This window comes from Lethenteron reissneri, chromosome 55 (assembly GCF_015708825.2).
Source record: "Lethenteron reissneri isolate LAM-NWPU_2019-01 chromosome 55, ASM1570882v1, whole genome shotgun sequence".
Lineage (NCBI taxonomy): Eukaryota > Metazoa > Chordata > Hyperoartia > Petromyzontiformes > Petromyzontidae > Lethenteron > Lethenteron reissneri.
This window is the reverse complement of record NC_083833.1, coordinates 9,939,669-9,959,839: the sequence shown is the minus strand read 5'-3', so window position 1 is coordinate 9,959,839 and position 20,171 is coordinate 9,939,669. Positions and strand designations below refer to the sequence as shown.

Genomic DNA, 20,171 nt, shown 5'->3' with positions numbered 1-20,171 from the left:
ATATTTTTTTTGAGATAAAGAATAGTAATAATATTAACAACGTCGTGAAGCTCTTTATCAATTCACGACTGGATGAAGAGCCCCTCCCACGCCACGTTGGTCGTAGGGCTGTTTGACCATACTTCACCAGGCTGGTCACTGCGGCTTGGTGACGAGGGCACCCAAGAATATCGCTCGCCGCTGACGCTAGCCGTACAATGCGCTAACCGCTGTGCCACCGCTCCCCACCGATAATATTGACGATATGAAATCTGCCGAACAGACGGAACGCGCGTGTCGTGTGGCGCTGGGCAGCGGCGTGGGAGATTTACTTCAAACCGCGCGTTGGCCGAGCACAGGTGGCCCAGAATGCCAATCGGCCAGCAACAAAAAGCATCACGAATTAACGTTGTCGTAGAAAAGGGCTTAACGTGTTTCTTTACTTGGGCGAGGTTGATGTTGTTGTTGTTGTGACTGCGAGAGCTGGGAAAAGAGACGAGGGAGGGAAAGGAGATTCTCAGGTGGAGTGGTGCGAGGGAGCGTGCCGGGAGAGAGAGAGGGTCTCTATGAGTCTGTGAGAGTGTACGATTCTGTATGTTAATCTATAGGTCTCTATGAGTTTCTGTGAGTGTACGATTCTGTATGTTAATCTATAGGTCTCTGTATTGGTCTCTGTGAGTGTACGATTCTGTATGTTAATCTATAGGTCTCTATGAGTCTGTGTGAGTGTACGATTCTGTATGTTAATCTATAGGTCTCTGTATTGGTCTCTGTGAGTGTACGATTCTGTATGTTAATCTATAGGTCTCTATGAGTCTGTGTGACTGTACGATTCTGTATGTTAATCTATATGTCTCTATGAGTTTCTGTGAGTGTACGATTCTGTATGTTAATCTATAGGTCTCTGTATTGGTCTCTGTGAGTGTACGATTCTGTATGTTAATCTATAGGTCTCTATGAGTCTCTGTGAGTGTACGATTCTGTATGTTAATCTATATGTCTCTGAGTTTCTGTGAGTGTACGATTCTGTATGTTAATCTATAGGTCTCTGTATTGGTCTCTGTGAGTGTACGATTCTGTATGTTAATCTATAGGTCTCTATGAGTTTCTGTGAGTGTACGATTCTGTATGTTAATCTATAGGGCTCTATGAGTTTCTGTGAGTGTACGATTCTGTATGTTAATCTATAGGTCTCTAGGAGTCCTGTGTGAGTGTACGATTATGTATGTTAATCTATAGGTCTCTATGAGTTTCTGGTGAGTGTACGATTCTGTATGTTAAATCTATAGGCCTCTATGAGTCTCTGTGAGTGTACGATTCTGTATGTTAATCTATAGGTCTCTATGAGTTTCTGTGAGTGTACGATTCTGTATGTTAATCTATAGGTCTCTATGAGTCTCTGTGAGTGTACGATTCTGTATGTTAATCTATAGGTCTCTATGAGTTTCTGTGAGTGTACGATTCTGTATGTTAATCTATAGGTCTCTATGAGTCCTGTGTGAGTGTACGATTCCTGTATGTTAATCTATAGGTCTCTATGAGTTTCTGTGAGTGTACGATTCTGTATGTTAATCTATAGGTCTCTGTATTGGTCTCTGTGAGTGTACGATTCTGTATGTTTATCTATAGGTCTCTATGAGTTTCTGTGAGTGTACGATTCTGTATGTTAATCTATAGGTCTCTATGAGTTTCTGTGAGTGTACGATTCTGTATGTTAATCTATAGGTCTCTATGAGTTTCTGTGAGTGTACGATTCTGTATGTTAATCTATAGGTCTCTATGAGTCTCTGTGAGTGTACGATTCTGTATGTTAATCTATAGGTCTCTGTATTGGTCTCTGTTGAGTGTACGATTCTGTATGTTAATCTATAGGGTCTCTATGGTCTCTGTGAGTGTACGATTCTGTATGTTAATCTATAGGTCTCTGTATTGTCTCTGTGAGTGTTCGATTCTGAATGTTAATCTATAGGTCTCTGTATTGTCTCTGTAAGTGTTCAATTCTGAATGTTAATCTATAGGTCTTTGTATTGGTCTCTGTAAGTGTTCGATTCTGAATGTTAATCTATAGGTCTCTGTATTGGTCTCTGTGAGTGTACGATTCTGTATGTTAATCTATAGGTCTCTGTATTGGTCTCTGTGAGTGTACCGATTCTGTATGTTAATCTATAGATCTCTGTCTGAGCCTAAATGTCTATGCGAGTCGTTCGGATCTCAGTACTGTCGTTTGACTTGGAGGTTGTGAAATGAGGCAGATCATCGCGTCTCGGAGTAGCGGGGAGTGGTGCATCGTTGCGACGATGCCTCCCCCTTCGTCTCTGTGAATCGGGCACCGAGTCGTCGCGTGTTTCCCTTCCGGGTAGTGACCAACAGTTGCACACTGCCGGAGAGTTTTTGGTTTTTTCATTTTCTGCGTGTGCGTCGTCGTCAGGTTAGCCGTATCGGCTTGCAGCGCGTTTTGTGCCGCGGTTTGTGCCGTCGGTGCGTTTCAGGTTTCGTGGTCGTAAGCCCCGCGGGAGATCAGGCCAGGGATCTTCTTCGCGAGGTGTTTGTGACTTCTTGTCAACTCCGTTCGTCTTTGCAAGCACCATCAGGGTTGAAGTCGCTTTGGGCGAAGTGCTGTGACCTGCAGTGCGGCGGTTGACCTCTGTGTGGGTGAGGTGGGCAATTGGGAGAGATGGCGGGGGGAATGGCGTAGGACCGAAAGCCTGCCGCAGGCCCGTGTCAGCCTTTGTCTCGCCTATGTGGTCTTACTAAGTCCTCGGAGCCGTTTCACGGTTCGGTACTTAGAGCGCTGTGTTTGAGTTTGACCACATTGCGGAAATAAAATTAACAGGAGTATTCTTACCTCAGGGACGAAGAGTCTAAGCGTGTCCCTACTCAAAATGAGCCCTCGAGCCAATGGTGGAAATTCGACATTCCCATGGCAGGAAAAAATATCTCCAGGGTGACTGCTGTTGGCGTCCCCCAAAGCAAGCAGGGAATTGAACCCAGGCCCCGCTTGCTGTGAGGCACAAGTGTTACCATTGCACCACCCTGCTGCCCCAGTTGCTAGTATAGTCGGCGCTGCAGCTGGCGTGGTCGTGGTGGTTGTAAGCTGCTGTTGTTGTAGTTGTTGGAGGAGTGACTCTGCTGGTTCTATTGAATTCTGCTGCTGCTGCTGCGTCTGTCCCTGCAGCCCCAGAGATCCTGGCACAGAAGCCGTACGGGAAGGAGGTGGACTGCTGGTCCATCGGGGTCATCTCCTACATACTGTGAGCAGCACGGCTACGCACCGCACACACACAACGACAAAGGTCACCCGTATAGCCTTCGCAGGCGTTTTGAGGCAAGTGCAATTGGCGATCACTTAGGGGTGGTGGCCAGCACCACGCCCGCCCGCCTTTGTCTCCCTAGTGGCGATGTTTAGACAGCGTACCCGGTACTCATTTCAGGCTGAGGCAACCTCGGAGAGCCCCAGGAACAGGTTCAGAAAATCGTCACTCGTGTTGGTCGCGAGCGGGAATCGAACTTGGGTCGCCGGGTTCGTAGTGTGGCCGGCCAACAGCTGCGCTACTGCTCCCCGCGGATACGCACTCGCACGCGCAGACACGCACAGATGCGCACTCACACGCACAGATGCGCACTCACACGCACTCACACGCGCAGACACGCACAGATGCGCGCGCACACAAAGACACTCAGACAGACGCCCACAGAGAGGTTCCGTGGTGGTAATGCAACTTAATGTAGCTGCCCCAAAGTGTTTGCAACCACCTGGTTTTGTTGAATTGGCATCTCCGCTCAGCCATCTCTCTCCTCATTTAAACCGACTCTCTTGAAATCACTCACGTTTAAGTGTGAATGCGATCTTACGACATTGTTGCTGTTGCTAAAGAAGATATGATTTTGTGAATCTGTAATTTTGTAATGCTGTGATGTTCTCTGCCGGTGGAGTCGCTCTTGGCAAGAGCCTCTGAGCTTAGTGGTCTTCACCGGGAAACTCGCTCCCGGTTCTGATCGTTCAGAATGGGCGCCACTGTAGCCAGATGTTGACTACCTCGCCTGGTATACAAGAGGTCGTGGGTTTGATCCCGACCCTGACACATGTATATTTGGAGTTTGCGTGTTTCTCTCTCTCATCATCATCATCACGGTGGCTAGGATATGTTAACTACCTCGGCTGATATACAAGAGGTCGTGGGTTCGATCCCGACCCTGACAACTGTATATTTGGAGTTGGCGTGTCTTTCTCTCTCATCATATCACGGTGGCTAGGAGATGTTAACTAGCTCACCTGGTATACAAGAGGTCGTGGGTTCGATTCCCGACCCTGACACCTGCTGTATATTTGGAGTTGCACGTTTCTCTTCCCGTGGTCGTGTGGATTTTACTCCGGGTCCTCCAGTTTTTCCCCTCCACGTTGAGAATCGACAATCACGCGTTTAGAGTATTTTGGCTGCTAATACATTACCACGTGATAAGCCACTTCGTTGAGCTATCATTTGTGGCCTGGTCGCTTCTGAAAAAAAGCCTCATAGCTCAGTGGGGCCTTGCCTGGTAAAATAAGAAATAGTTTAATAGTTCATAATGCCGCATCGCTCGTAACGCCGCGTTGTTGTTGTTGTTGTCGCCGTTGCCGTCCGCGCGGGTGTGGAACAGGCTGTGCGGATACCCGCCCTTCTACGATGAGAACGACGCGACGCTGTTCGAGCAGATCCTGAAGGCCGAGTACGAGTTCGACTCCCCGTACTGGGACGACATCTCCGACTCAGGTGACGCGACGCTCGGCTCTAGTTGACACACGCGGGACGGCGAGTCGCGCCGCCCCCTCCCCCGCTCCCCGCCCCCGCTCCCTCCGTGAGCACGTGACGGGGAGGAGGTTGCCAGCGGCGCATTCGACTTGATGAAGCGACGGGGGGCGAGTTTCTGGAAGGCCTGGATGGGTTCGCGGAGCGGTGGGGTAAAAAGCGTGGCTCCTCCCACCTCTTCCAAAACATCCGACCCGCGCGTGGAAGAGTAGGCCAAATAGCACTCGAGAATGCCCTCTAGCAGAGTTCCAGTCTTGCCCCGCGTGTCGCAGCGGCGGTTTGTGAATCGGTGACGTTCAGCGCTCGAGGGCACCGTCGCTCTTGTTGTGTTTCCAGCGAAAGACTTCATTCAGCACTTGATGGAGAAGGAGCCGGTCAAGAGGTACACCTGCAGCCAGGCCCTGGAACACCCGTGGTGAGTCCCGCGCTCGCCGCGGTCTCGCGCTCTGCTGTGCCGCTCGGGCGAACGCCCGTCGTTGCTTGGTCGCTCCGGTCGGTGCGGCTCGGTGCGGCTCGGTGAAGGTCCGCCTCCGATGCCGCTCGCCGCCGATGGTTTGCCGTGGCCGGGAGTCGGACGCGGGTCGCCTGGTTCGTACGGCAGCTCGTCAACCGCCGTGCCACCGCTCCATCCCTCCTTCGTGTCGTTCACGTTACGTTTCATATTCTGCTGTAAACGCTCTTAAAATAATATGATAAGTATTACTTGGGAAGCTGGCCCATGCCACTGCGTGTGTTTTCTGCTGTATGCTTAAGCTGGGATTGCCAAGCTGGGGTTGTCCGCTGCGGACCAAAGGCAGATATATTTCTCAGTCAGTCAGTACTCGGCATATGATCGCGACTGTGCGGTTTACTGGAGTGAAGTTCGGCACCGAAATGCTGGTCCAAGATCTCAGTACAAGCTGATTCCTGCCACCCGACACAAATTCCCAGACCGTACGGGTCAAACCTGGGCTGGGGTCGCCACCACTCCAGGTAGCGACCCCTGGCTGAGCCGCGTGCTCGTTGGCACGGGTAGACGCGGACCGTGTGTGTGGCTCTTGCTTCGTGCTTGGCGCAGGATCGCCGGCGACACGGCCCTGGACAGGAACATTCACGAGTCCGTGAGCGAGCAGATCAAGAAGAACTTTGCCAAGAGCAAATGGAAGGTGAGAAAAACGCGCAGCATTCACGCGCTCAACCCGGCTGTCACCTCCTGTATTTCCCTGCCCGGACCCCCTCCCCCAACGCTCCCGGCCACCCCTTCTTCGTCTGCGGGATGCGCTCGATGCCGCATCGGCTGATCTTGTTGCCGTGTAGGCCACTCGCCTCCGTCTTGCCTCTCTCCACCCCCGCCGGCAGCACACGGCGGGATGTTTTTTTCCGCGCACGTTTGGCCTCGCGCTCCGTGTTCCCCACCGGCGTTCGTGTTCCCCACGCTTTGCCGTCGCAGCAGCAGCAGCAGCGGGCTGTGCGCGCCGTCTCCTGTAGGCCCTGCTGTTGATTTTCGGTATCAAATTGAACTTTCTAAAAGCGCCCTCCGGCCCCGCTCTCGCTCGCCTCTTGGCATTTCAGCCACGAACCACCTCGTTCCGAGCAGGACCCTCCTAACAAGGCCTCTTGAGACACGGCGTCGGTTTTATATTGATGGCGGTGGTGATGTCAGTGGTAAAGAATGCCACAGATGAAAAGGATTTTGAAAGTTAAAGTGATTTCCTGCTCAATGAGCGTTGGGGCGGTGCCTCTCTCCCATTTACAACCCTGAGACAGTGGTTGAAATTCCACATTCCAATGACAGGGGCGAGTCTATCCATAGGACAGCCTCTGTTGACTCTCCCACAGCAGTGTCACTCGTGTTCATCGACCCTGAAGGAACGATGGGCTCAGTCAACCCCACGACCTGGAGTTGAACTCAGGGCCTTTCCAATTGTGAGCCACTCGTTTTTCCGCAAAATCTACCAAGCCGGATAATCAAAATGAGAATCCGAATGTGTATTTCTCCCGGAGGAATCCGATGAGCTATGAAGCTCTTCTTCACAGATGTCCAGTCGGGGCGGGTAAGAACGTGACAACAAACACAAAACAACAACACCACGGGAGTGCAAAGCACAAGGGAGGTAAACAAATTGCCCAAAGAACGCCGATGATGAAAGAGATGACGCAAATCATGATGAGCGTGCTCATGATGATGATGATGAAGGTGACAATGCTGCTGTTTATGATATGATGCTGATGATAATGATGCTGCTGATAATACCGCTACTGCTGATGATGATGATGCTACTGCTGCTGCCGATGATGCTACTGCTGCTGCTGATGATGCTGATGATGATAATGATGATGTTGCTGCTGCTGATAATACCGCTACTGCTGATGATGCTGCTGCTGATGATGATGATGCTGCTGCTGATGATGCTACTGATGATGATGCTACTGCTGCTGCTGATGATGATGATACTGCTGCTGCCGATGATGCTGATGATGATAATGATGATGTTACTGCTGCTGATAATACCGCTACTGTTGATGATGATACTATGGCTGCTGCTGCTGATGATGATACCGCTGCTGACGCTGATGATGATAATGATGATGTTCCTGCTGCTGATGCTGCTACTGCCGCTGACGCCCGAATCGTGTCCGCGCAGCAAGCCTTCAACGCCACGGCGGTGGTGCGGCACATGCGGAAGCTGCAACTGGGCTGCAGCCAGGACGGGCCGGCGCAGGCGGTGGTCCCCCCCGCGGTGCCCTTCAACGGTAGCACGCTGCACCCCGCCTGCTCCAGCAAAGGCAGTAGGTGGTGCTGTCTGCACTGAGCGCCCGTCCCGATCGCGCATCCTTCCCCCGCCCCCCCCCCCCGCGCGTTCCGCTCGCTCGCTCGCTCCCTTCGGTCGATCGGGGCGAGAGCCCTGGGGAGGACGCGGAGTGCCGGGGTGGGACGCAAGAGAGGGAACACGGACGGGAGGGAGGGGGAAATCGCGCCGCGGTGAAGGGCGCCCGCGAACTTGGCGTCGACGCCAAACTCGCAATAAGATTGTGAGCAGGTAAAAGAAACGTCTCCTTTGGCGCGTGTGGAAGAGTAACACGGAGCGAAATGCAGCTCACCGACGAACCGAGGTTAAACGAGGATGGACGCTTGCAGGCAGCCAGGCAGGCAGGCAGCCAGCCAGGCAGCCAGGCAGGCAGCCAGCCAGGCAGCCAGCCAGGCAGGCAGCCAGCCAGGCAGGCAGCCAGCCAGGCAGCCAGCCAGGCAGGCAGGCAGCCAGCCAGGCAGCCAGCCAGGCAGGCAGCCAGGCAGGCAGCCAGCCAGTCAGCCAGGCAGGCAGCCAGCCAGGCAGCCAGCCAGGCAGGCAGGCAGCCAGCCAGGCAGCCAGCCAGGCAGCCAGCCAGGCAGGCAGGCAGCCAGCCAGGCAGCCAGCCAGGCAGGCAGCCAGGCAGGCAGCCAGCCAGTCAGCCAGGCAGGCAGCCAGCCAGGCAGCCAGCCAGGCAGGCAGCCAGGCAGCCAGCCAGTCAGCCAGGCAGGCAGGCAGGCAGCCAGCCAGGCAGGCAGCCAGCCAGTCAGCCAGGCAGGCAGCCAGCCAGGCAGCCAGCCAGGCAGCCAGCCAGGCAGGCAGCCAGCCAGTCAGCCAGGCAGGCAGCCAGCCAGGCAGCCAGCCAGGCAGGCAGCCAGGCAGCCAGCCAGGCAGCCAGCCAGCCAGGCAGGTAGGCAGGCAGCCAGGCAGCCAGCCAGGCAGGCAGGCAGCCAGCCAGGCAGCCAGCCAGGCAGGCAGCCAGGCAGCCAGCCAGGCAGCCAGCCAGGCAGCCAGCCAGGCAGGCAGGCAGGCAGCCAGCCAGGCAGCCAGCCAGGCAGGCAGCCAGGCAGGCAGCCAGCCAGTCAGCCAGCCAGGCAGGCAGCCAGACAGCCAGGCAGGCAGCCAGGCAGGCAGCCAGGCAGGCAGGCAGCCAGCCAGCCAGCCAGGCAGGCAGCCAGGCAGGCAGCCAGCCAGTCAGCCAGCCAGGCAGGCAGCCAGCCAGCCAGGCAGGCAGCCAGGCAGGCAGCCAGGCAGGCAGCCAGGCAGGCAGCCAGGCAGGCAGCCAGGCAGGCAGCCAGGCAGCCAGCCAGGCAGGCAGCCAGGCAGGCAGCCAGGCAGGCAGGCAGCCAGGCAGGCAGCCAGGCAGGCAGGCAGGCAGGCAGCCAGCCAGGCAGGCAGGCAGCCAGGCAGGCAGCCAGCCAGCCAGGCAGCCAGCCAGGCAGCCAGCCAGGCAGGCAGCCAGCCAGTCAGCCAGGCAGGCAGGCAGGCAGCCAGGCAGGCAGCCAGGCAGCCAGGCAGGCAGCCAGGCAGGCAGGCAGGCAGGCAGCCAGCCAGGCAGGCAGCCAGGCAGGCAGCCAGCCAGCCAGGCAGGCAGCCAGGCAGGCAGCCAGGCAGGCAGCCAGCCAGCCAGGCAGGCAGCCAGGCAGGCAGCCAGGCAGGCAGCCAGGCAGGCAGCCAGCCAGCCAGGCAGGCAGCCAGGCAGGCAGGCAGCCAGCCAGTCAGCCAGCCAGGCAGGCAGCCTGGCAGGCCGCCAGGCAGGCAGCCTGGCAGGCAGGCAGCCAGCCAGCCAGCCAGGCAGGCAGGCAGGTAGCCAGCCAGGCAGGCAGCCAGGCAGGCAGGCAGCAACACCGTGGCAAAGCCTGGCAAACACCGTGGCAAAGGGTGAGGAATCGTTCTGAGAAGAGCCGGTGTGCAGTGTTGGTGCGTGCCACAGAGCAGACGTTCGGTGCGGAAGGGAAAGATGCCATTCCAGATCCTAGAAGCGCCAGGATGCAGGAGTGGTTCTCTCTAAACCTGCCGCCATTTCTCGGCAGAAGGCGCAGGAACATTTTTGCGCATCACGCGTTGTGAGGATGTCAATCCGGCGAAAGCAAAGATTTACACACAAGAGGGACAGAAGGATACGCGTCGTGGACTAGAGCACGTGCTCTGCTGAGAGACATCGTGGGGTGACTGCCCTGTGGGTCGAGACGAACGAGACGGTGGCGGCCGAGGGAGGGAATCCGTCAGAGAGGGCGTCCCCCAAGGAGATGGAGTGGGGAACTCGGCTCATGCGCTGGGTGGATTGTTGCATTGTGGGACCGGGAGAGATGGTGACTGCTTGGTGAAGGAAGGGCGGGGGGGGGGAGGTCTTCAGTAGATCGCCATAGCTGATGATAAGCAAAGTAGTTACACTAAACTGTTTATGTCACCTTCAGCAGCAGCATCATAATCAGTAGCAGCGCGCGTTATACTCCTCATGGCGGTTGTATTTATTGTCATCGACATCATCAATGTGTTGTATCTTCATTCACAACCCACACACTGTATTCCTCGTCATTGTCATCGTCGACTGTGCTGTTTGCGAGCGTGAGGTTCTCGCCACCGCGGGGTTTTTCCCACAATGCCGTGCACCAGGGAGAGCGGTCGCTCACGCCGACCCCTCTTCCTCACACCGCAAGCCGAGCTCAGCACTGAGCACTTCTCAAATGTGGCGGTCGCATTTACAAGGGCGGAATCCACTCTTTTTTTTACTGGCATGCCAGAGCCGTGCCAGCGTGGGGGCAGTCACGGGGTCGGTGGTTTTCCATCGGCTATTTGCCGAGCCGCGCCAGAACCAAGCCACGATCCTCTGGTTTGACAAGATCTCTGAATCCGGCTCAGGGCCAAGCAGGGCCAGTGGTGGGGCTGACGACGGTGGCGACTTCGGACACTTTTGCCAATGGGACTCTTCGTGGTCTCACTCGAGCTATTTCTCGCAGTTGAACAAAATAACCTTGAGACCGGACACGGGTCCGGGGCACACCGCGAGGGAGCGGCGTCTACGCACGTCTCGCGTCATTCGCCACGCGCGGCGCGGCTCGGCTTCTGCGGTGGAAAACCGGGCCCATCCCGAACCGTGCCGGACTGGCACGGCGTCAGCACGGCTCGATTGTGCAGTGGAAAAAGAGTTAAAAGCGTCTTTTCATTCAAACGGGTGGAACACATCTCCACTGACCCCAAGGCTTGCGGTGGAAATTGCACGTTCACGTGGTAGGGACAAGTCAGCCCTTAATAATGATTTCGTACACAGTGGAACTTATTTCATGAACCACTGCGTGTAGGTGGGCCGTGGACCACAGCACCACGCCGTGGGATTTAACAAAAAAGAAAGAATAAATCCGTGCGTGTGCCCTCGAGGTTCATATCGCGTCGCTTCTGTGTTTGTTTGTTTTATTCCTGGATTTTTTTTCCTGCCTGGCATCCATTCCACTGTTATTACGACACAGGGGGGGGGGGGGGGTGGTGGAGTGGCGGTACAGCAGTCGGCGCGCCAGTGCCGTTAACGCGGCCGCTCCCAGCAGCCACGGCTAATGCCGTTTGGCGGCTGCTACCTGAACAGGGCTGCTCGCCCTCCACCAACCCGCGCTGTCCAGCGTGGTGAAGTATGGTCAAACAATTCCCAACATCGACATGGTGTGGAGAGAGTGTCAGTGTCCCGGGAGAGTGTTCGTGGAATGGTGCGAACGCTGCGTGTGATAGTGGAACGGTGTAAACGCTGTTAGTGGAACGGTGTAAACACTGTCTCCCTTGCTCACCGGGTAATTGCAGGAAGCGTTTGCCGGGGCAGATGTAACTTGAGCCTCCCCGCTCCGTCTTAATCACAGCCGATGGGGCCGACTCAGGGTCTCGCTTGATGGACAGTGAAGTTGAGGAGCCGTAGGGGCCTGTCCTGAGACTCCGCGTCAGATCGAGTGTGCCGGAGTGAGCGGCGAGCGACGTCGATAGCCAATTCACTTATTCCCACTCCGGGGTCGTGGTACAGAAAGTACAGAAAGTAGAAATGACGGGGTTGATGTGAGAGTCTGCATCCTGACCAGTGGCCGTGGTTCGTGCGGCAGAGGCCCCCGGAGCAAAACGTGGCTTCCTGGCCGGCCCCCGTCGGCGCCTTTCCCCTCTTCGTAGCCCCAGCACCCCGGGGCCTGTGGACTCTGTGATTGTCTTGGGGAGAAACTGGTTCCTGCCGTAGGAATGTGGAATTGACACCATTGGCTCTCGTTAGGGCAGAGAGATGCTTCGACCTGACCTGGGAACCATGAAAGTAATAAAAAATTTCGCTTCCGCCAAATTAGAAAGTACGGAATCACGGAAGAGATTACGTTTGTTCACTTTAAAATAAAAAAGCCCTCCGGTAGTCAATCGTCGGAGAGTGACTCCGAAGTCACCCTTCCAGCGCCACCGCTGTAGAGCCGCGCACAGCCAAAGACTCTACAGCATTTGGCTGCGATCGTCCCCCCGCTCACTCCGGGAAGCCGTCACTGCCTGCGGTGTCACCGTCCTCAGCGCCCGTCCGCGTTCAGATCCCCCCTCGTGCCCCCCCTCGTGCCCTACCCATTTTGTGCCCCCCCCCGTGCCCCCCCTCATGCCCCCCCCATTGTGCCCCCCCTCGTGCTCCCCCCTCGTGCCCCCCCCTCGCACCCCCCGCACACAAGGAGGAGGGGGGGGGGGCAGGCCCTGTGCTCCGGGGGGAGGCCACAGGACCCCAAGGCCACTTGCAAATAAAATAAATAAATAACCCCCCCGTAACATTTTTGCTTTGAAAGCCACGGCCAAGCTATTAGGGCAATTTCCAAAAACACGATATATATACACACACACACACTTTTGTTTGAGCGAAGGTTATGATTATCTCGTGAAACCTTGAAAGAGAAACAGGGCCCGGGTAAGTGCTGTGAACGGGGCTCTGCTCACGTCGCTAAATTAAACCTCGTGCCGTGGCCGAGACGCCGACGGGCAGCAGAAGCCGTTTAAACGGTTTGCTTTGTAGTTTGTGGGTTTGCCACCCTGGACAGAATAACAAACTTGGGCCCGCAGACCGATTGGCGAGGCTTCAAGGCGTATGATTTTGCGGGCCGCTTGTTAAAATCAATCGCGCGGCGCAATCATCCGCGTCGTCACGGGGAATATAAGTAGCAAAATAAATAAGTGAACACGATGCCTCCTTTCACACGTCTGTGACGAACACGGCTCTCTGGGGATGTGTAGCCTCAGCAGCATTGATTCAGTGCAGGCAAACGCTTGACCTGTTTCGGCAAGCAGCGTCTCACCAGCAATGCTGGTGAAACTGCCCGATGTTTATGCGAATGGATCCTCTCTGTTAGATTTGTGTCATAATTCGACTCGATTATATTTTGCGATGTTTATTTTTCAGAGAGATTTGCGGCCTTGAGCCTGGACTCGAACAGCGGTAGGGAGTCAACAGCACGAATCCCTCGGGGAAGGGGGCTCCAGACTGTGGGGGCAGCAGAGGAGAATGAGCGACCTCCCACTGCTTTGATGGAAAGCCTTATTTTCTGGAGCGAAGAGTGTGTGCAGGGGAGCGGGTGGAGAGTGCGTGGAGAGGGGATGAAAGTGAGATTAGAGGGAGAGGGTGGAGAGGGTGGAACAGGAAACTTGCACAAAGCCGTGGCGTAAAACGCAATCCGCAACACAATCCACTCCTCGTGTCTCCTGAGCGCGCACACACACGGAGCACTTCACATCTCCAGCTGATGGCCCCGAGGCACTGGTGGACATTCCCCATTCCTATGACAAGGGCCAGCCTCCTCAAAGGACGACCACACGGTGATCTCACAAAGCGGACCTCGTCTTATCGACGCCGATTGGACGATGCGCTGACCGCGGGACTCTCCGAGCGGGATTTGAGCTCCCACCGTGAGAGCGGAGCGCTTCGTCCGCTGCGCCACCGGTCGGTCGGGGGCCTTCCACGGATGGCTTGAGCGCCATGCCCCCCCCCCCCCACCCCGGATCGCCCTGCGGCGCCTGCGAGCTGCGAGGAGGAGGCCCCTTGACGAAAAGTAAACAGGCGGGCCCAGCGGCGGGGTCAAGGGGGCAATCGGCTTGGGGCGAACCGAGCGGCCGCGTGAGTGGCGGGCAGGGCGGCCGACGCCAACGGCGCTCGCCGCTGGCCGCGTCCAACGCGTTCGGCGTGCTTCAGATGGCTGCTGCGTGTCGCGAAGTGGCCACACGAGGCCTGTGGTTGTGTCGTTGGGCCGCGCCTCTCCGCCCGCTTGTGTAAGCGCTTCGGCTCAGGCATGCGCGCAAGGGGGGCATGGGGAATCGACTCTGCTGCCCACACGAGCGTGTGCGTGCGCGTGTGCGTGCGCGTGTGCGTGCACGTGTGCAGGCATGCGGAGCGGGAGTGCAATAGTTAGCGCACCGCCCTATGAACCCTGTGTCTAGGGTTCAATTCCCGCGCCAGGCCAATAACAGTGGTGAATATTTGAACGGAGCTTGGCCCTCCCCTAGGTCGACTCGGCCTCCATTGAGTGTCTCGTGCGGTGGCTAAACATAATCGCAGGGGATAGAAAGGTGGCTGGGTATGGAGGAATAGCAAAACTACACGATCTCTCTCTTTCTCCTCTCATCGTCGCCAGCGGTTTTCAATATTTGGCGTTTAGCTCCTAGACACATTGCTGCCATCGCGCGCACAAGTGCATATTCTGCTCGACAAAAACGACGTGACCAAAAAACATGTTTTTAGACATCGTTGTCGAACATTTAATCCCCCACAAAGCCTTTTGCGGGCTAAAGGGGCTTGCGGACCGTGACGAGCGCACAGAAGCGCGCGTCGATCATTGGCGCCTCCTGCTCCGTTGGACCAGCCGTGGGGCCGGTCTGTCCGCAACACAACAGAAGTTTGTTATGATGATGGCCTGAGTTGATCAGAGCGTGGGATGTGATCCCAAAAGCACGCGAGGCTTTTGGGCGAAGTGCCGCTGTCATTCTGGGCTGCATTCCCCCCCCACCACCACCCCCCAATGTTTGCAATTTTACCCCAAAAGATTCATAACCACTTGAAGTGGCTGCCCTACGTATGAACATACTTGTGCTAATTGTGACAAAGTGCACGATCTCCCGTGTCGTGGCGTCATCTCCCGCGCGCCCGCGACCCCGTCGCGCCTCGCCGAGCGCGATCCTGTCCGCGAAAATCCGAGGGCGTTTAGGGATAATCCGCACCGAGCTGGAAGAATTGCACATTCCTTAATTAATAACGCTCGCTAAAGTTGCTATGACGCTGCGCGCGCTGTACCGAGGCTTTGCGATAAACACAGCGCCAGCCGAGGAAGCAACGGGAGTAGAACGCGCAACAACGATCGGAGTTGTGGCGTTGGCAGAGTTGGTGGTGGCGTTGGTGGCGGCGTTTCCTTTCGCGATCCCTGTGACCCAGCAGCCCGTGCCGTCACCGGAGCTTGGAAACTCTGCGGTGGTCGAGTGTGGTTCGTGCCGGTTGGGTGACGGCCAGAGCCTGTGGGTGGTTGTCGGCTCGGGAGCTGTGGGGCGGCCAGGAGAGGAGAGCGCTGCCCCCGCTCCCTGCCCTGGTGCGTGTGGGGGGGGGGGGGGGGGTCCTCCGGCTTCCTCCCGCGTTGAGACAAACGAACATCCCATCGCGGAACCCTCCTAGTCTTGAGGCTCGATGAGGCCTTCCCGTGCAATCGATGGATATTACGGCGTGTGCTTATAGGTACACACACATACAGCCCACAACAACGACGGCCGCGATACGCGATGACGTTACCACGGCGCTTGTGCCAGACTAGGTGCGCTTTGAGGCCACTCGAAGGCTGTCCAGCAGGAGATTACGGAACAGACCCAGGTACCATGTACAGACAGACTAGTAACGCACGCACGTTGTCACTCGCACCATGCACGCCAAAGCACCATTGAAGGCTGAGTCGACCAAGGGGAGGCTCGGGATGAGTTGAGATATCGCTCGCCGCCAATTGCTATCCGTGGCCAGAAATAGAACGCAGGTCGCTGGGTTCGGAACACGTTGACTACACCACTGCACCACCACTCCCTCCCCACCACACGCGCACGTCTGTCCATGCTGGAGACGGGGTCTCGACGGAGCCGGCTCGGTGCTCTGACCTCCGAGCCGCCGCCCGGTGGCCACCCCGCAGAGAGATGCGCCTGAATTAATCCCGCGGTCGGGGTCAGTGGAGTCGGTCATTCCTCTCCGGGGTCCGTGAAACGGGGGCGGCGCTTCGTGGGGGCGGGCAGCCGTCAGCGGCTCTCCCGCAAGAGAGCGGCGGCATCTCGGCCCCGCCGCGAGAAGGTGGAGTTTTCAGAGTTGCCAGCGACGAGCCCCCCCTCCATCCCCCCCCCCCCCCCAATGTACGTTTCACAAACGCACGCGGGCATCGTGAGCAGGGCGCTCGGTGCGAGCCCACGGGACAGCGTGAAAATATTGCGGCAAAAAAAGAATCCGGCGTCGTCACTGGCCGAGGGGCTAACCGTCTGTGGCGTGCACCGACGATGACCCTGTCCGCCAGCGGGTACACGCGCTCGGCCGATGCTAGGGAGGCTATTTAAAGGAAACTGCCATTGTGGGTAAATTGTAAGCACGTGTGGTCCCGTGGCGAGTACGATGGTCACCTTTGTGAAAATAAGCACGGCGTTCCCATGGTGCCATTTCATAACAAAGGAGGAGTTTTTGCAGCCCTTTGCCGGTCCGCTCATGGATGAACGCCTTCTCGAGTTGCGTCAGTCGTGGGGATTGTTTGCCCATACTTCACCAATGTTTTAAGTTTTACGTATTTTTTCTCATTTTATTTTTTCGTTAAACTGCATTTCGCTTGCAAGAGCCCTTGAGGCGGAATGGCTCGTCTGCAAGGCTGTTGCAATTATCACGACGTTGATGATCTTCTTGGTTCTTTCGGTAAAGTCACATAGAAGGGAAATAATAAAATAATAAAAGAACAAAAATAAAACATAACATTTATTTTTATTATTTTATTATTTTCCTTCTACGTGACTTTACCGAAAGAACCAAGAAGATGAATCCCTGCAGTCACGAAAGCTTTAAATCGACGTTGATGATGTCCACGAGAACGTTGCTGCTGCTGCTCTGCATGCTGCCCCGTGCTGATCACCGTCATGGCCGCCCGCCCCCCTCTCCCCAGGCTCCAGCTCGGCGTCTCTTTCCACGTCCGAGGACGCCATGTCGAGCTCCCCCACGCCGTCGCCGACCTTCACGGGGCCTTCTCTCAAGCCGCCGCCCGGCGCGCGCCCCACGGCCGTGCAGGAATGAGGGGCCTTTGCGTGGCCCCTCGTGCGAGGGCCCCTGGCTTGCGGGGCCTCACGTTGCATGCTGCTGCTGCTGCTGCTGTTTTTTGTGTGTGGGGGGCCTTCACGCGGGACCTCGCTTTGGGCCTTCGCGCCATATCTTGACGGTGTCAACGTTAATGTGGGCCTTCCTCATGCCCCGGTTGCGGTGTTTTCCCCTTCGGCTGATGCCGGCGGTCTCGTGGTCTGGGCCTTCACGTGATGTCTTTCCTTGAGCTTCGTAGGAAGCTTCCCGCAGGACCTTCCTCTAGAACTACCGTGTGTAAACCTCGTCATCTAGGATCTTCACGTGGACCTCCGTGCAGGACCTGCGTGGTGGGCGATCGTAGTGGGCACGCCTTTGATCTCGCGGGGAGGCCCGGGTGGCACAGGCAGCCAGCAAGCGCCAGCGCTGCCGTTGGAGCGCAGGCGCAGTGGAGGCATCGGAGAGTTCCTGGGCCCCAGAGTCCCGCGCGAGTTTAGCTTCAGGATCTCCGGTGCAGCCGGTACGAAGGTCCCGGCACGGTCACCGACGAAGGCACTTGAACAAAACAAAGCCATTGTTGCGGTTCTGGGTTCGCGCTTGAGTTTGGCCCGGCTGATCTCCGGGGGATCATTTGTAAATATGGGACGTGACGATAACAGGCGCAGGGCAAACCACAAAATGGGTCACCACAGTTGGCAGAAGGGCGAGGTAGACTCTCCGAGGGATGACGGGCAGATTATTGTGATATCTCTCAGAGTTTCAATACAAAATTAAACACTCTCACCGTAACCTCCTTTTCCACTGGCACTTTGGAGCCGTGCCAAGCACAGGGAGGGTCCTCGCGGTACGATTGGTTGTGCACTGGGGGCTATACGCGCTCGGCCGGAGCCAAACCCTGAAACTCTGACCTCGCAAGACATCCGAATCAGCTCGGAGCCAAGCAGGGCCAGGTTTGGGGTCGTTCTCGGCGCACCGGCTTCGCGGCAGCGCGCGTGTCCCGGGCGCGACGGCCCCGACAGCACGGGGGGACCTCGGATTGTGCGGCCGCCCTTCACGATAGCGCGGCGCCGCTGTGAAAGCCGGTGGCCAAGTCGAGAGCCAATTTTTATTTTTCAAACCCCCCCCCCCACCCACCACCCATACCACCCACCCGCCAAAAACTTAGACTACAACATTTCATCGTGCGGCAGTGATCGAGAGGCTGATAGAGAACGTGATGGTCAGCAGCGGACGGGTGTCCGATGTAGATTGGTCCCCCGCCACGGGAATGTGGAGTTTCCACCATCGGCTCAGGGTGGAGATTAGCGTCACCGCGATGCTCGCTTGACTGTGACATCATCGCATTGCGGACCATGCGTGTGTGTGTGTGGGTGTGCATGTGTGAGTGTGTGGATGTGTGTGTGTGCGTGTGTGTGTGCATGTGTGCGTGCGTGTGTGCATGTGTGAGTGTGTGTGCATGTGTGAGTGTGTGGATGTGTGTGTGTGTGGATGTGTGAGTGTGTGTGCGTGTGTGTGTGAGTGCGTGTGTGTGCGAGTGCGTGTGTGTGCGAGTGCGTGTGTGTGCGAGTATGAGTGTGTGTGTGCGTGTGCATGTGTGCATATGTGTGCGTGAGTGTGTGTGTGGATGTTTCGCGTGTGCTTGTGTGCATGTGTGCATGTGTGCATGTGTGTGTGCGTGTGTGCGTGCGTGTGAGTGTTTGTGTGCGTGTGAGTGTGTGCGCGTGTGTGTGCGTGTGTGTGTGCATGCGTGTGTGTGTGCATGCGTGCGTGTGTGTGCGTGGATGTGCATGTGTGTGAGTGTGTGTGCATGTGTGCGTGTGTGAGTGTGTCTTTGTGCATGTGTGAATGTGTGTGTTTGTGAGTGTAAGTGTGTGTGTGTGTGTGCGTGTGTGTGAGTGTGTGCATGTGTGTGCATGCGTGCGTGTGAGTGGGGAGCGGTAGTGTAGCGGTTAGCGCGCTGCGCTATGAACCTGGCGACCCGGGTTCGATTCCCGCTCACGGCTAACACCAGTGACGATTATCTGAACCGGTCCTGGGCCTCCCCTAGGTCGACTCAGCCTTAAATGAGTACCTGGTGCGGTGTGTAAACATCGCCACCAGGGAGACAAAGGCGGTCGGGCGTGGTGCTGGCCACCCACCCCCTCGTGTACCGTCCCGGCCTTCATAGGTGCTCGCTAACAGCACTTGCCCCTACAGTCTGTTCAGGCTATACGGGGGATCTTTGTGTGTGCATGTGTACATGTGTGTGTGCGTGTGTGTGTGGGTGTGTGCGCGTGTGTGTATGTGTGCGTGTCTTTGTGCATGTGTGTGTGTGCCTTTGTGTGTCTTTGTGCGTGTGTGTGAGTGCGTGTGTGTGTGGATGTGTGTGAGTGCGTGTGTGTGTGGATGTGTGTGTGTGCGTGTGTGTGCGTGTATGTGTGTGTGTCTTTGTGCGTGTATGAGTGAGTGTGTGTGTAAGGCAGTCTGGTAAATGTGCGCACGGATTGGCGCTGTCCCCGCTGTGAGCGGCCACGTGGCCCTCGCCTCCTTGAGGCGTCTCCTCGCCGCGTCGGAGCGGCGAGGCGGATTGTTCCCAATTAATGAGAAGAATGCGAACATCGCGCCGAGGTAGGAAGCGTTCGCGTGATCCGTGCAAAATGTTTCTTTTTGGATCGATCTGAAAATGTAGTCACCGCAAGAAGCGATGGAAATTTCCGGTCGCGTCGCTTCTTTTTCCCGCCAAAAGTGCCGTCGCGTAACGACACTTTGGACGGTGCGTGACGTCACTTGATATAACATTGAAGTATAACAATGTCTGCGTTCACAGTTGTACGTTTTAGCCGATGAAACTTGCATGTAAAAAAAAAAATCGTACGGATATTTTAAATCGTCGAAACGATTACATTTGGTGTACACGCAATGGAAGTTATTCACGTAGTATTACATTTACATTTGAAAATATTTAATAAAATTTGAAATTGGGCGTAAACATTGCAAAAAAAATCTGACATCCAGAAATATGTGATATGCCGCTGGACGGAGCCTTCGTTTGTTCGGGACATTGCAGCGATGTCACTCAAATCCCTTGGGAATGTGTCGTCACGCTGAACTGGGGCGGCAACGCGGTTCGAACCCAGCGGCTGCCCCGGTTAATCCTGTCGCCAACGAAATCAAGAATTGCCAGAGCGCCTGCCGAACTCACAGTCGGAAAGCTGTGGCTTCAAATTCCCGGTCAGGTGTCAACTCAGCCCGTCGTCACGTTTGAAGGGTCGATAAATGAAGTACCACTTTGTGGATGAGCAGAAATTAGGGGCCGTCCATAAATGACGTCAGGCGCCTGGGGGGGGGGATGGTTAGACATTTGTGACGATGTGTGACGAGGGGGGG

General features: G+C 56.2%; 1 protein-coding gene across 1 annotated transcript in view; it reads left to right on the top strand.

Moving 5' to 3' along the window:
* LOC133356669 (calcium/calmodulin-dependent protein kinase type 1-like) overlaps window positions 1–18,218 on the top strand; it is a 23,887-nt gene extending 5,669 nt beyond the window's left edge. The window contains exons 3-9 of the mRNA XM_061574308.1: window positions 2,469–2,479; window positions 3,155–3,230; window positions 4,618–4,730; window positions 5,103–5,181; window positions 5,824–5,911; window positions 7,391–7,535; window positions 16,678–18,218. Coding sequence (XP_061430292.1) covers window positions 2,469–2,479; window positions 3,155–3,230; window positions 4,618–4,730; window positions 5,103–5,181; window positions 5,824–5,911; window positions 7,391–7,535; window positions 16,678–16,805 — 640 coding nt within the window. The 3' untranslated portion in view covers window positions 16,806–18,218. The remainder of the gene's footprint in view (window positions 1–2,468; window positions 2,480–3,154; window positions 3,231–4,617; window positions 4,731–5,102; window positions 5,182–5,823; window positions 5,912–7,390; window positions 7,536–16,677) is intronic.
* Window positions 18,219–20,171: the final 1,953 nt, after the last annotated feature.